The 16,802-nt window shown below is 40.0% G+C and overlaps 1 protein-coding gene across 2 annotated transcripts in view; it reads left to right on the top strand.

The window, feature by feature from the left end:
* Positions 1–16,802, top strand: part of gfra3 (GDNF family receptor alpha 3) — a 66,972-nt gene that overhangs the window by 22,301 nt on the left and 27,869 nt on the right. For both annotated transcript variants that reach the window (XR_006378890.1, XM_044205336.1), the window contains exons 3-5: positions 2,604–2,675; positions 9,887–10,241; positions 14,542–14,651. Coding sequence is in view for 1 of the 2 variants with exons in the window: in XM_044205336.1 (XP_044061271.1) it covers positions 2,604–2,675; positions 9,887–10,241; positions 14,542–14,651 (537 nt within the window). In the remaining variant the exon portion in view is untranslated. The remainder of the gene's footprint in view (positions 1–2,603; positions 2,676–9,886; positions 10,242–14,541; positions 14,652–16,802) is intronic.

Below are 16,802 nucleotides of genomic sequence, written 5' to 3' on the forward strand. Positions count from 1 at the left end.
CATAGCTACACATAGATAACTTGTGCCTCTTCAAAAACGTAATGACACGCCAAGTCTACTGCGGCTATGGAGATACCATGTAGAGACTGCAAGACCTGTCATCCATCAGCTTGGGCTACTGGTGTTTTCTTCTACAAGTTTCTGATGCTGGTGAAGATTGTTGATAGTGAAGACAACATCAAGCAAGTTAAAGAATCAGGCTCAGTAATCTGTTAAGCCGTTGCCACTGCTAAGCTCCTGCTCACTGTGATCACTGCTTTTACACTGAATGAAAGAATGTAAATATGGTGATTGTATGGAAGAGGTCTCCTATTCAGCAATGAGACAAAATGAACCTTTCCACGGTCGGGGGAGGCCTTTCTTCTTCTGCTTTAGCTTTTGTAAAGTAAATGACAATTCAATACAGTGAACTGTCGTAAAAAATACATTACCTAACTTAATTTAGAGATAGAATACATCACAGAATCATTTACTTTGCACACATATCAGCTTGATGGTTAGGCCAGTTTAACTGGGTTTGATCTGTTATCAATGATTTATGACTGCATTATAATTTTGGGTGATTTGAACATAGGGTACATGTTAATGACCCTATGTTAATGACTCATGTTTACACCCACAATCTTATCATTGGAGGATTTTCCACCACTGTCAAATTTATTTCCTGTGGTTGTTTTATTTACTCTTCTGTGTGTCATTGCTTACTCATATCTCCATCAAGTGTTATCTTGACTCTTCGTGGGATGACATAACCAACCAGAAGCACCATATTATCTTAAATGAGACCTATTATGCTTTTCCTTATTTTCTGTCATATATATAATGTTACAATGTTGGATGTTCATATTAATATTAAAACTAATATATAACTAAATAACTAAAAATAATATTAATTATTATTAAACATGGCCAAAGTTTCAAATAATGAGGTAAACATATGTAAAAGTAATCCCTGTGAGCAAAACACTGCTCTTATTTGTTTGTACTGTTTGTATAATTCTTTTGTCAATAAAGAATAAAAAAAGGTCATCTGCACTCATGATCTGCTCCAGGAACAGCTCGCCCACGAAGTACTAGGACACACCCATCCACCCGCTCTGCTCATAGCGCTAAAGTCAGGCAGAGTCAGCTAAGCTGAAAGGACCACCAGCTGCACGGCTAACTGAGCTAACGGCAGCTATCATTACAGTTAGCAGCAGTTAGCGGCTACTTTAAAGCTATCTGTCCATCAGGAAACTTAGTAAATCACAGAGAGTTGAGGCAGAGCAGCCAAAGTACATCAGAGGGAAAACCAGAAAATATTTTGTCCATAAAATATGATCCAGTTTCACCAAAATCAGCGAATAAAGGTCCAAAAGTTGTGTGTTTTGTGTTTTGTTCAGTAAGCAGTGAGGCCCAGCCTCCAGAAACACTCTGCTCCGGCAGCTCCAACCTAATTCTTGTCTCATTTGTGGTCTGATAAACAGTACATTCATCCAATTCAGTGCCCCATATCGTGTCATAGCCGTCCAGTACTGGGTGTATAAAGGAAACATTTACAGCGGCTTGCTGCCCCTCAGCAGGCTTCCGGTAAATTGGCCAATCAGAAGAAAGTGTGCTTTTAGGGAGGGGGGCCTTAAAGAGACAGGAGCTAAAATGGCTTGTTTCAGACAGATGAACTGAGGTTCTGCATAAAGGGCCAGTATAAGATAAATAAGGATTTTTCTTTCCTGTGAATCATGTGAAACTACTCTAGTGGAATCCCAGAATACAAAAATTTGAGCTAGAAATGAGAATACAGTTATCATAAAACTTTTATTTCAACAGTTGAATGCTTGCTAAATCCTTGCCTGTTTATAGAGCCTGAAATTTATTTCAGAGGCAAGATAACTGGTTTGTATTTGGCTATCAAATGTTATTGCCTCCAATACTGTAGTCCCAAATAATCTATCTGGCTTCTGTGCCAGAAATAGCACGGAAACAGTCTCGCTCAAAGTTGTAAATCATATCAGGTGGTAGAAAATTGTCCATTCTGGTACTTCTCGTCCATTGCTGTTTTCAATACAGTCAATCACAATCTCTTTATTTATTTAGAGGTTTGAATTGTGGCTTAGGTTCTCTAGCACCTAAGCCACAACAGTTCTAGAGTGGTTTAGATTTTTACCAGCTACCTTGTTTCCTCTGGGAAGTTCTGTTCAAAGAGATCAAATAGTTTTTCTGGTGTGCCCCAAGGTTCAATCCTAGGCCCCATTATTATCTGTTTGAAGAAGAGATTTAACTGTTTTTCTATTTGTTTGGCCAAACTTTTCAAAAATGCAAGAAATAGTTTGGACACTACATTTTCACATGTTTTCTGCATTTTCACAACTATGAAAAATGTATTCATGTTTTTGTTTTATTCATCTTTTCATGTCATTTCATGGCCTCATTCCAGATTAGATTGATGACCCCCTTCCAGTGCATTTGAGGGAGGTCACATTGAATTGCATTGGTGTTTTTCAATTAGTATTTGCTTTTTTTACCTCAGTGTTTGTCTTAGATTTGTTCCTTTTAACCTACTGTGGGTCATATTGTAAATGAACCATCAATCTTTTTGCCAATGTTTGTGTGTTCCTTTTGTCCAGGCGAGGATGAATTGGAAATATCTCCCTATGACGACACACTAATGGATACTCGCATGGCCTCCTTAGTGGCAGGTAAAACACACTCTGAGACACACACACACACAAACACGCACACACAAACACACACACACACACACACACACACACACACACACACACACACACACACACACACACAGAGTCACTCATGCAGTCTTTGTTATGATTAGGTAGTTTGGGTCAGTGTCCATCACTGTCATACATGGAGTGTGGAGTATGGAGCCATAGCACAGACAGTGCTATGGCTCCGGTCATACAAGTACATACCAGTGAAGCAGCTCAATGAATCATTAAGCCTCAGACATGTTAACTGATATGTATCAATTAATAAAGCTATATAAATTCTAGAACTGATGGATGGAGTAGCTGCACCAAAAATATTCATATTCTTCACTGATTCCATCTACAGTTGGAAAGATACTTTGTGCAGAAATTATGCACATGTATCCAGCAAGGTGTTGGGTCTCCACAGATGAATTAATTCATTTGGGTGATTTGTTTACAAGTTTTGTTAGGAGACAAAGTCTCCTGATCTACCAAAACCTGCAAAGACCTATTATATCACTGCAAAGTTTAGCTTAAACGGCTGCTACACACAAACCCTGCCAGCTAACTTCACATGCTAACAGGAGCACGAAGCAACTTAACGTCTAGGACAACCACAGCGACCGGCTTCCTCTGACCTCTACAAGCGAAGAGGATGTGCCACCTTACCCAATGCCCACCTGGCCCTCCACCCAACAATTGGCACCTGGGACCTCTATGATGGACTCCATCTACACACAGAGAGGGTGAGGATATTTGCAAAGACCCTCAAAGACATGGCTCTGGGACTCCTAGGAGCAGAGGCCATCCCAGTCCTCCTCCTCTCCATCATCACCCCAGGATTATTCCTCCTGCTGTGAGAAGACACAACAGTTCAGCCTCAGCCCCTGCCCACCAAGCACCTTTACAGCATCAGCAGTAGAGCTATGCAACAGCACCTGCCCCTTGTCGCCCTCTCCACTCACAGCAGCGGAGCTATGTAGCAGGAGCTGCATAGTACATGCCTCCATGTAATCCATATAAAATTATTATTCATTATTGTAAATGTACAGATAGTTGTAGGTGTTTTTATATTTGTTTCACTATACAGGCTCATTTTGATTGTTTTCATTTCATATAAGCTGCTGGAATATTCAGGGTCTCCACTCCTCAACCCTGAATTCATGAAATCTATCAAAGATAATGATGTAATTGTGTTAACAGAAACATGGTGTCAAAATGATATGCTCACTCACTGTCCTCCAGAAGTCATGATGCCCTCTATAAAATTAAAAAACATATGCAAGGGTAGAACATTGGGGGGAATCTTGGTGTGGTATAAAGGAGATCTTTGCCATCAGATCTCACCAGTTAAATAGGGTAAATCACACATTTGGTTAAGATAAGATCAAAGCCTGGGCATAACTGATAGAGACCTATATATCTATGCTATTTATATACCCCCAGTAGATTCTCCTTATTTCAAAGAAGACATTTTTGAAACTCTCCACTCAGAAATCGCCCATTTCCAGGCCCAGGGAAACGTGCTTCTAACTGGCGATCTAAATGGACAAACAGGAATCGAACCTGATGTCATCGACCCACATGGCAACAACCATGTGTTTGGTCAGTCTCCCCTGTTTACCGCACCAACCATCACCCCTTGTACATAGTTAACGGTAAGTTCAGAGGGGACTCTTTAGGAAGATTCACATACTCCTCAGCTCTTGGGCCTAGTGTAGTAGACTACGGACATGACCCCTCCACTATCAGTGCATTCACTGTCAGACAGCAATCCCCCCTTTCAGACCACAACCAAATAAATGTGTTCTTTCAGATCAAATGAGTGACACAAAAAGTTGGAAAAAAAACAAACTCCAGATCTCATATGAAATTTTTAGAGATTTTTTAAAGCTTTACCAAAGCTCTGTTAAGGCAGCTAAAGCACAATATAATTTGCTGAACTAATTAATAAAAATTCTCAGACCCAAAATACTGTTCAACATAATCAACTCCATCTTAAATCCAGCTGCTGCTGCTGCTCCTACTTTCACTACCGAAACCTAGAAGAAACCTAGCCTTAACCCCAACGACCATAACAGTTACAGGCCCATCTCCCAGTTACCATTTATCTCTAAGATTTTGGAAAAAGTCTTCTCCCAGATCTCCTTCAATCTGAACTTATTCAACAACTTTGACAAATTCCAATCTGGTTTTAGAGCTCTGCATAGCACAGAATCCGCTCTGCTGAAGGTTCATAATGACATCCTTCTCTCTGTTGAGTCTGGTTCCTGCGCCATATTAGTCCTGCTTGATCTCAGCGTAGTATTTGACACAATCTACCATGACTTTCTTTTGAAACACCTGGAGGGCAAAGTCGGACTGCAGGGCCCTGTGTTAAAATGGTTTACCTCCTACCTGAAAGAAAGAACCTTTTCAGTCACATTAGGAAACTGTTCTTGATCTCTTGCTCCCATTAAATGTGGCATCACCCAAGGCTCAATCTTAGGACCTCTTTTATTCTCATTATAAATGCTTTCGCTTGGCTCTATCTTTGAGAAATACAATATTCTGTACCACTGTAATGCGGATGACACACAATTATATCTACCAGTTACACCCGACAGTGCCTGCTCACTGAAGAACCTCTTTAACTGTCTAAATTACATCAAATGCTGGATGGCAAGGAACTTCCTTTAACTAAATGAAAACAAAACTGAGGTAATCATGTTTGGTTTAATGTACAATTAAATTTTAAACAAATATACAATTAGAAACAAAAAACAAAATTATACCCACATGAAAGTTGAAGATATTGAGAACGGCATTAATCAAAATCAATTTTGGGATATGTGTAACAACTTCGACACAAAGCAACCACAAGCACTACCCATTCAAAATGGTGACATCTGGTGAGGACATTGTGAAAGTCTGTTCAAAGACATACCAATAAGTCTAATTTATTCAGATCAATGTATTATAAAAGAAAAACTCCAAACATTAGAAGAAACAATTAAAGCCAATTAAACCAAACGCCCTTGATTTCCCAATTACTTGGAAAGAATGCTCAAATGCAGCACCCCATAGATGCAGGGTTCAGTGTTGAAGTTGTTCAATATTGTATTACAGTCAGGATGTTTCCCTGACATCTGGTGTAAAGGGTTCATTTTTCCCATTCATAAGAGTGGGGACAAATCAATCCCTTGTAACTACCATGACATCTGTGTCAGCTGTTGTCTAGGTATATTTTTCTGTAGTATTCTAAATAAAAGGCAAAATTCTAGATTTCCTTGACGAACACTCCATCTTGAGTAAAAATCAATTTGACTTCATTCCAAAACACTTTAATTAACAAATATGTACACTAAACAAAAAATGGTAACATATTCACTTGTTTTATTGACTTCAAGAAAGCTTTTGACTCTATCTGGCATGAAGGGCTCTATTACAGACTTATACATTGTTGCATAGGGTGCAAAGTGACAGATTCAATTCAATTTTATTTATATAGTGCCAATTCATAACAGAAGTTATGTCGCTGCCGGCTGGACTGAGAGAGAGAGAACAGGAGATAAGAGAACATACAGTAGCACAAAGCAAATTCCACATAGAATTTTTTATTAATAATAATGTAAAGGCAGTGATAATATGAATATTGATAAAATAATAATAAGTATAATAATGATAGGAATAATAGTAATAAGACTTATAATAGTAATTGTAGTATTGGTTGTCGAGCAGGAACATGAGAGCAGTAGGAGGCCAGCAATCATAGATACTGACTCTGAAGCTCCGGAGGCAGAAATACCTGCTGAAAGCGACAAAAGGAGAGAGATAAGAAAGCACAAAACTACGGGAGAGAGAAGATGTCGAGTTAGTAACATGCAGCAATGGGATAAAAATGCATACACATGGAGAGGGAGAGGAAGAGAGAGGAGCTCAGTGCATCATGGGAAGTCTCCTGCCAGTCCAGGCCGATAGCAGCATAACTAAAGGATGGTTCTGGAATCACCCAAGCCAGCCCTAACTATAAGCTTTATCAAAGAGGAAAGTCTTAAGCCTACTCTTAAATGTGGAGATGGTGTCTGCCTCCCGAACCCAAACTGGGACCTGATTTCACAGGAGAGGAGCTTGATAACTGAAGGCTCTGGCTCCCATTCTACTTTTGGAGACTCTAGGAACCACAAGTAACTCTGCATTCTGGGAGCACAGTGTGCTAGTCGGGTAATAGGCTACTATGAGCTCTTTAAGATACGATGGTACCTGACCATCAAGGGCTTGTAAGTGAGGAGAAGGATTTTAAATTCTATTCTGAAGTTTACAGATAGCCAGTGCAGAGAAGCTAATACTGGAGAAATATGATCTCTTTTCCTAGTTATTGTCAGTACACATGCCGCAGCATTCTGAATCAATTGGAGAGTCTTAAGGGACTTATTCGGGCAGCCTGATAATAAGAAATAGCAATAATCCAGCTTAGAAGTAACAAATGCATGCACTAGTTTTTCAGCATCATTTTAAGACAGGATGTGAAAGAAGGCAGTCCTTGAAGTTTGTTTCATGTGGGAGTTAAAGGATAAATCTTGATCAAAGACAACTTTGAGCTTCCTTATGGTGCTGCTGGAGGCCAGGGCAATGCCATCTAGAGTAACTATATATTTAGATAATGTGTCTCTGAGGTGTTTGGGGCCAAGTACAATAACTTCAGTTTTGTCAGAGTTTAACATCAGAAAATTGCAGGTCATCCAGGTTTTTATGTCCTTAAGGCATGCTTGAAGTTTAACTAACTGATTAGTTTCATCTGGCTTGATCGATAGATGTAATTAGGTATCATCCACATAACAATGAAAGTTTATGGAGTGTTTCCTAATAATATTGCCTAAAGGAAGCATATATAAGGTGAATAGAATTGGTTCAAGCACAGAACCTTGCGGAACTCTGTTACCAACTTTGGTGTGCCTTGAGGACTCATCCTTAACATGTACAAACTGAGATCGATCTGATAGATAGGATTTAAACCAGCATAGTGCGGTTCCTTTAATGCCAACTTAATCTTCCAGTCTCTGTAATAGGATGTGATGGTCAATGGCGTCGGATGCAGCACTAAGATCTAACAAGACAAGCACAGAGACAAGTCCATTCTCTGATGCAATTAGAAGGTCCTTTGTCATTTTCACCAGTGCTGTCTCTGTGCTATGATGCACTCTAAATCCTGACTGAAAATCCTCAAATAAACTATTGTTATTTAGAAAGTCACACAGCTGATTGGCGACTGCTTTCTCAAGGATCTTAGAGAGAAAGGGAAGGTTAGATATAGGTCTATAGTTGGCTAAAACCCTTGGATCAAGAGTGGGCTTGAGTTTTAATTACATTATTCTTTAAAAGATTGTGGTACATAGCATGTTAATTGTTATGGACAGAGAATTGGGAGACACAGATATGAAACAAGATGGTGTTTTATTGTGACAACAGCAGAGCAAACACAGATGGCAGGAATAAATGACGATGAGGAATGCATCCAGATAAAGTCAATATGATACTCTGATATTAATTCGTTCACCAGTACAGCTTTAGATGACAGAGATCTGATGTTTAAGAGTCCACATTTAATTCTCCTATTTTGTTGTGCTCTGTCAGCTGTGGTAATTTTGTTGTGTAATTTTAGGTTTTTACGTATAACTCCTCTTCTGTTAACTTTTGGTTTTATTAATTTAAGTGCTCGGGGGGCAGACACCGTCACTAAGGAGTTTTGGGTAGGTAACTGCTCTGGAAGTGCAGAGAAGCGTGTAGGACTGCAACTCCTGGTCTGAACTCTAGGTTTTGATGGTTAAGGTCCACTAATAAACTCGGCCAGATTTCTAAATATGAGAGCTGCTCCATCCAAAGTGGGATGAATGCCGTAGCAAACGGAACTCTTCACACAGAGAAGGGTGTTCGTCAATTTTCTAATTTCCAAATTCCAAATAAAATCTGGCTTAAAATATTTGATAGTGTCATCCACCCCATTGCGCTGTATGGTAGTGATGTATGGTGTCCACTCAGTCATCATAGCTTTACCCGTTGGGACAAACATCCAACAGAATCTTTACATGCAGAATTCTGCAGATACATTTCTCACGTACACAGGAAAACACCAACAAATGCATGTAGAGCAGAATTAGGCAGATACTAACTGACAATTAACATTCAAAAGAGAGCACTCACACACAGATCCTAACCAAGTACAGGCTCAGTGACCACAAACTGGCAATCGAAAAAGGAAGACACAAAAAATCATGCGAACCAAAATAAAACAGAATAACTGGTCACTGTTCGACAGGTGAGGCTGATACAGAGATGCACTTCCTCCTACAATGTACAACATTTAATGAAATAAGGAACGTTTACTTTAGTTCAACTCTGTAATCTCAGATTTCAAAGAGTTTAATGAGCTCTCAAAATTAAAACTACTCCTAGGAGAAGAAGACAGGGCAGTTCCTGCTGCCCAATATGAATCAACATGCCACAACCTGAGGGACAGTAAGTGACCTAGACACACACAGCACCCGCATGCATTCACACGCACACGTGGACACACGCACACTGTTAATGTTCATATTACTGAATTACTGTTATTGTGTGTTGTCCAAATATTTGGACTCATTATGTTTTGATGCTTTGGCAACATTGTTCTTGAAACTTTCATGCCAATAAAGCCCTTTGAATTAAATTGAAAATTAGTGACCAACTGAGGACACTGCTCTTTTTGCTAGTGGTGGGTGAATGAAACAAGCTGTTCATCACTACAAAGTCTGCTGCAACTATGTTCTCTACCACCCCACCTTGTTCTCCTTCTGTGTTGTCTCAAAGTTTCAGAGCGACAGACACAGAGCGTCCCCGTAACCATAGTAACGCACTCTTGCCCCTGCTAGTGTGCTCCCGGCAAGAGAGGAGAGGGAAAGACGCTGTGCTGCTGGCAGAAGAGCTGCGGACTGAGATTACGCAGCATGCATGGGAATAAATTAGCCTACAATATAATAGATTTGTGTTTTCTCACTTTCCCCCGATTGTCTGAGTACCTCACTAGATTTGTCGCTAGTCACTTTTTAGAAATAAAGTCGCTAAGAGGGTCTGAAAAGTCAACCCCCCCATAAATTACACCCTTGAATTATTGTATTAGGCTTGGCACTTATATTTCCCTCTTTACAACTTTTGGCTAATTTGACTTTTCCTCACCCCCTCAGCCTCATCTTTCATGCAGTTGGATGATGAGAACCAATGCCTGAAGGCAGCACAGGACTGTGGCCTGTACGAGAAGTGTGGTTCTCTGCGATCAGAGTATGTCCTGGCCTGCACCAAGCGGGTGCCCGGGACCAACCGATGCAACCAGCACAAATGTCACCGAGGCCTGCGACGCTTCCTAGAGCGGGTGCCTGAGGAGTACAGCCTGGGTGTCCTGTTCTGCCCCTGCACCAACACCCTGTGTGGTGAGAGGAGGAGGAAAACCATTGTACCCTCCTGCTCCTACCAGGAGATGGAGGGTCTGCAACCTAACTGTCTCCACCAGCAGAGCTTCTGCCGCCGAGATGACCTCTGCAGGTTAGACATGAAGCTCAGACAAATATATGGGGCTGATACTGTTAGTTAATTATAAAATGTAAAATGGCTATAAAAGGGCATTATATGAGCCAGTTTGATTACATATTTATTGTAGAATTGATAGCAATGTTATGTAACATTGCTTGTATACAGTACAGTATGTGTATGTATATTTTTGTGTGTGAATATATATTTTGTAATTATAGTAGAGTCCCCAAGTGCATTAATTCCCTTGTAGCTCACAGGAACTGTAAAATTGTGTTGACTTCAAAAATATCAGTACACATGGAGTATTGGGGTACTATTGGGAGATATCAAAGAATCAGGAGATGTAGGATTATTGTTGCTAAATGGTGGTGCTGGCTAAAAATGATATTGTCAGTGGTTAATTATCATCCACAGTGCTGCCTAATAGTTATAATAATTAACACTTGGCAGCAAAATAAGATCACATTGTTAATATCCTGTTATTGGGTCAAATATAAAAATATTTGATCTTGTTAATATCAAATATATATATATATATCAGCACAGGTGTGCATGACTAAATTGTTATTACAGTTGATCCCTGGTCACACCACAAAGTAGCACAGCAAAATTCATCCGCGTGTCTTTGCGAAATAGTTGGTGCTGGAAACTTGTTGACATAGTTGCTTTTTGCAGGGCTATTTAGCGAGTTACTTTAGGTGACAAGCTAAAGTTGGTTTCAGACAAAAATGCACAGGAGAGTAGTTACATAACTCAGGGAATTCAGAGATGCACACAATTAACATCCAGAAGAAAATGGTGGATTGCTCCCTAGGGGTTGGGAGTGAGTTGCTGCCCCAAGTGACGGAGTTCAAGTATCTTGGGGTCTAAAATGGAGCGTGAGATTAACAGGTGAATTGGTGCAACCAGCAGTAATGCGGGTATTGTACCAGACCGTTGTGGTGAAGAGGGAGCTGAGCCGGAAGGAAAAGCTTTACCAGTTGATCTACGTTCCAACTCTCACCAATGTTCATGAGCTCTTGGTAGTAACCTAAAGAAAAACATTGCGGATACAAGCAGCCGAAATGAGTTTCCTTCGTAGGTTGGCGGGGCTCACCCTTAGAGATAGGGTAAGGAGCTCAGACATCTGGAGGGAGCTCGGAGAAGAGCTGCTGCTCCTTCGCGTTGAAAGGAGCCAGTTGAGGTGGTTTGGGTATCTGATCCGGGGAGCCTTCCTTTGGAAGTTTTCCAGGCACATCCAACTGGTAGGAGACCCCAGTTCACTTTAGTTTAAATTTGGCCACAAAACCTCAGCATAAGGCACGCCCCTGTCTGAGAAAGCTTTGCCACTCTCTTGATTGGAAATAATGGCCGTTCTCTGGCGTTATTTTTTCCCCCACCTGTTTTGCGTCAAGTCCCACCCTACTGTGCTGTGATTGGCTGGCTCATTACTTTGATGCGTCCTTGTGATTGGATGCTAGCTCCACTGTTTTTTCTGTGGAATGTGTAAAACCAACATTACAGAAAGTTCCTTGTCATTTATTTATGGTGTTGTGTGGAGGATGAGGTGGAGTTGAAGAGTCTTACAGCCTGAGGAACGAAGCTGCTCTGTAGTCTGTTGGTACGACAGCGGATACTTCTGTATAGTCAACGACAACAGGGTAAACAGGCTGTGGCTGGGGTGGGTATATTGTCCTTTACTGTCCTTTTTGTATTACACTCGGTCTTGAACCAGGTGTTGCCATCAAGAAAAGCAAAGGGTTAGAGAACTGTATAAGATAACAAAATAGGCAAAATTATTTAAAATTAAAGCATTTTCTGTTTAAAATTTTTTTTATTTTATCTTAGGAAAAGGCTATGCTTACTATCATAACGTATGCACCTCAGAAGGATTAGAATCAGTGTGGTACATTAGCAGATCTTTCATAATTCGTAATAACGACCAACTAGAAAATGAATGCATTAAGTCACAGGCGAGGGAGCACTTAGGATAGCCAATCAAAGCACGGTAGGGCAGGACTTGACGTAAAAAACAGGTGGGGAAAAAATAACGCCTTTCTCTGCAATGTCTAACTTTTGCTTTTGGTGTGAAAGCCCTGTAACCGGAAACATGCTAGCTAGCAGGGAATATCCTAGTGCTAGCCAGCCACAGTAGCTTTTCAAGCTAATTCACAATTAGCGAGTGAACTGGACATGTATCTGTGCCATCAACTCCTGTCTCATGACTGACTGTAAGCCATACCTTATTCATGGAGCAGATTATATTCGACAGAGTAGGGTTATATTAATATTGGATGGTGCAGCACAGCTAAGATAGCTTCCTCTGTTTAAGTCAAGAGAAGTCAATTTCATTTGTATAGCAAATTTCATATACAGGTAAACACAATGTGCTTCACAGTACACAGTTCATTGAAAACATTTAACAAATGAAAGAAAATGAATAGAAAATACACACACACACACACACTAATTACCAAAAGCCTGAGTGAAAAGCAAAGTTTGCTTTTAACAGAAGATACAGTTGCAGCAGAGCTCAGGTCATCAGGCAGTTTGTTCCAGAGATCAGCACCATAGTAACTAAAAGCACCTTCACCTGATTTAGTTTTAATTCTAGGTACATTTAGGAGACACATGCTTGATGATCTGAGGGATCTGACTGGGCTATAGCCAGTGAGCAGGTCAGAAATATATTTAGGAGCCATACCATTTAGGGCCTTGTAAACAAGCAGTAATACCTTAAAGTCAATTCTGTACTGTACCGGCAGCCAATGAAGTGTTTTCAGTACAGGTGTAATGTGTTGGATTTTACTAGTCCCAGTTAGTACTCTGGCTGCAGCATTCTGAATGAGCTGGAGCCTACCTGTTGTCTTTTTGGGAAGTCCTACAAAAAGGGCATTACAGTAATCTAATCTGCTGAAGTTAAATGGACTGTACTTCTGTACTACTTTTCAGTCTTCTGACCACTCAAAGCGCCTCACACTACATCACATTCATACACTGATGGCAGGTGCCCAGGTTTCTGACATGCTCACTGAGAAAATGATGATAAGATGGACACAATCTCCTGCCTTTGTACTCTTGGGCCTACTATCAGAATTGATGTAGAAAGTTTTGAGACATCCAGTGGTTGATGTTATCAGTGCATCTGACAAGCTAATTTAAAGGACTGAGGTTGTCTAAGGAAAGTGAGACATACAGTTGTGTATCATCAGCATAGGAATGATAGTAGGATAAATTGTGATTTTGTATGATGGTACTAAGAGGGAGCATGTGTGATTGAATAGCAGTGTGTAGGGATGCATTAATGATATGCATAAGATCATCTGATAAGCAGTGAAAGAGACATTTAAACATTTTTGTGTGAATAGGGTCAAGAGAACAAGTGGAAGATTTAAGCTGCTGGACCACCTCGTCAAGAACACTAGAGTTGAAAAGGGTGAAACATTACACATAGTTACCAGGATGGTATGCTGATGTGAGGGAACAGACAGGATAGATTCACTTTTGCGCAATATTAAGGTATTATTTCTGATGCTGGAGTTTTTTTCTTGGAAGTAAGTGGCAAAGTCATTACATTTATCTGGAGAGAGGAGTTCAGCAGGAATCGATGTGGTGGGATTTATTAGTTTATCAATTGTGGAGAACAAAAAGTGAGCATTGTTTTTATTCATTATTATTCATTATTTCAAGTCATTATGCCGTCTTGAAATTTTTATTTCTTTATTATAGCAGTTAAGTATATTTTTATAGATTGCATAATTTATCTGCAGCTTGGTCTTTCGCCATTTATGTTCAGCCCTTCAGCAGGATCTTTTTAGCATCCTCACATTTTCCCCAATTCTCTAAAAAGGTTTGGGTTTTCCAGTGATCTCTTTAGTTCTAATGGGAGCAATGCTGTCCATGATCTGACTTAAAACAGAGTTGAAGTTGTCCATCATCTCATCACATGATGACATGGTGGGCAGTGTATGCTTAGTGTATTCATAAACAAACATATGTTCATATGCAGTATAAGTACATAGTATAATATTATGAATCTGACTACATTGCCATGTTTGGATACATAGGACATATTAGTGATACTTGATACAAATTTAAAGTTATTAAAAATTGGCACAAAATAGCAAGGTGGCATTGGTCCTCAAAAGGAAGGAAGGAACACTGTGTCCAAAGCAAAGGTATCAAGAAGAAAGTAATAATGAGAGGACAAAGAAAAGGCAAAATGTACAAGTACTAAAATGTGTCAATACTACAAAAAAAACCAACATACACATCAAGTTTTCTTGCCCACTTCTTGTATTTGATGTTGAGTTGTTGTTTATGTTGTTGCCAGGTCCAGACTGGCTGATTTCCTTAATAACTGCCAGCCATCTCCTCTGACAGTCAGCGGCTGTCTGAAAGACTCAGCAGGCCTGTGCCTCCGAGCCTACGCTGGACTCATCGGTACGGGGCTGCAGGGGCAGGGGGAGGAAAAGGGGGAGAAGAGGGAAGAGATGGGGAAGGAGGAAAGATGAGAAGCTGAATTACATTAAATAGAAGGGTGCATTTTACATCCACCAGGACATAACTTCTAGGAGAGGATATTTTGGCACATTATTGAGTTTGTCTGTAGGACATTTTAAAAATCCTGATACAGATTTCCGTGAAATTTGGGAGACAGAGAAGCCTTGGGCATTTGAACTCTGGATTACAATTTGGCAGTGATTTTGATTTCTGATCAACATCTGAAAGCTAGGCATCATGAAAAGTTTTATCAACCAGTCAACCAAATTTATTGAAATGTTTTTTGAATTGTAAAGAAAAGAGAATTGTAAAATGTATGGTATCTAAAGCTTACAAATGGAATTTCATTAGGTAGAAAAGTCAAGATTTGAAAGCATGCAAGGACAGATTTGAAGCTCAGAAGAAGAGCAAAAGAGGACATAATTGTGGACACAACCAGCCCTAGACTCCTAGAAATTATGTTTTTATATAACTAATTTGCAACAGCAAATACGTTTTGAGGGAAACATAATGCTGACTGAATTACGTTTTCTATTAACATAATGAGGAAATGTTGTTAATTAATGTACCGTGCAAGTCGCAAAAATGTTGATACTGAAGTTATCAGTAAAACGTTCACTGATAACGTATTTCATTTGTTTTCTGCCAAAAAACGCAATCTATCCACTCATAGTGACTACAGCATTATTCAACTTTTTTATGGTTATGTTTAGGCACTGGCACTAATACAGAAAAAGTCAGCAGTGACTTGAGACATAAGATTTTAACTGAACATTTAACTGAAATCACGATCTTTCCCTAACCTTAACCAAAGTGATTTTGTTGCCTAAACTTAACCGCAGACAGGAGTCTGGATGCAAACCCTGGATTCTGGTGTCACAGTCCCGCACTTTGTATGTCCACCGTCCACCTCGACCACCTCCCTGCGACTCCAGCGTGGTACATGAATGTATTGTTTCACTCACTCAAAGAAATGTTGTCTCTGAACATAATCCAGGCAGTGATTTCGTTTGTCACAACGTAATTATGAAAACAATTTAGTAATATACAACAAATGTAATTTCTAGGAGACCGTAGGAGAGCGTTGACACAACTGTTACTGTGACACTGCTGTTAGGACTTCCTTTACACCTTATCTCAGATCCAACCTGAGAGCAGAGCAGTCTCTATTGCATTTGACCTGGAAGCTAGATCAAGCAAGATCCTGTAGGACCACACTGTCTAAGTTACAGCAGGCTACTTTCAGTGTGCACCATTTTACTTTTGTCTAAAAGACTGCAACGAGAAAGAATGAAGGCATCACTATCAATACACACACATACGCGCTTTTTCACTTTTGTCATTAATAAACTTCCATACATGGAAGCCCATACTATCACTTTTCTATAATACTTGTTGCTGTAAGACACATCAGCACATGGGCATGCTGGCTAGCATTAAGACAGGGACTGAAATGAAGAGAGAAGACAAAGAAGTTTGGGTTGAACTGGAAATTGTCCTCATGAGTGATAGCTACATGGTAGACGCAACAGAAAAAGATACGTTGAATATATTGTCCTAAGACTCTCTAAAACAGAGCTAATAATGCCCAAATCTCAAAATAAAAGTGGCTATACAGAATCCAGTGAGTGGATGGGTGGAGGGATAGATGGCTGGAGTGGGAGAGTAATGAGTGGAGGTGTGCACGAGGTGATCAGACAGAGCAGAAGCAGTGAAGAAGCAGCAAGGTAGAAAGTGAGGGCGAATGACGGCTGACAGGAGATGTGGATAGAGAAGCGTTGAGTGGCCTTCTGCTCACTCTGACAATGATGGATGACTTTCATATAAGGCTCATAGCTTTCTTAGAGGCACAACCCGCATAATCCACATACTTGCAAAAGGGTAGCCTGCCAGAGATAACCGAACAATGTGAATCCAGAAGAACAAAAAAACATATTGGCAGTAGTCATAACTCCTGTAGAGTGCCAAATAACATTTGATCACAGAAGACAGAGAATGTGACGTCACTTCAATCACTGATCATTTGGCAAATGTTGACTACTAATGTATCCGTATGAGATATATGCTTGAAAACTACTGTGTATTGTATCT

Source organism: Siniperca chuatsi, linkage group LG8, assembly GCF_020085105.1.
Source record: "Siniperca chuatsi isolate FFG_IHB_CAS linkage group LG8, ASM2008510v1, whole genome shotgun sequence".
Classification (NCBI taxonomy): Eukaryota; Metazoa; Chordata; class Actinopteri; order Centrarchiformes; family Sinipercidae; genus Siniperca; species Siniperca chuatsi.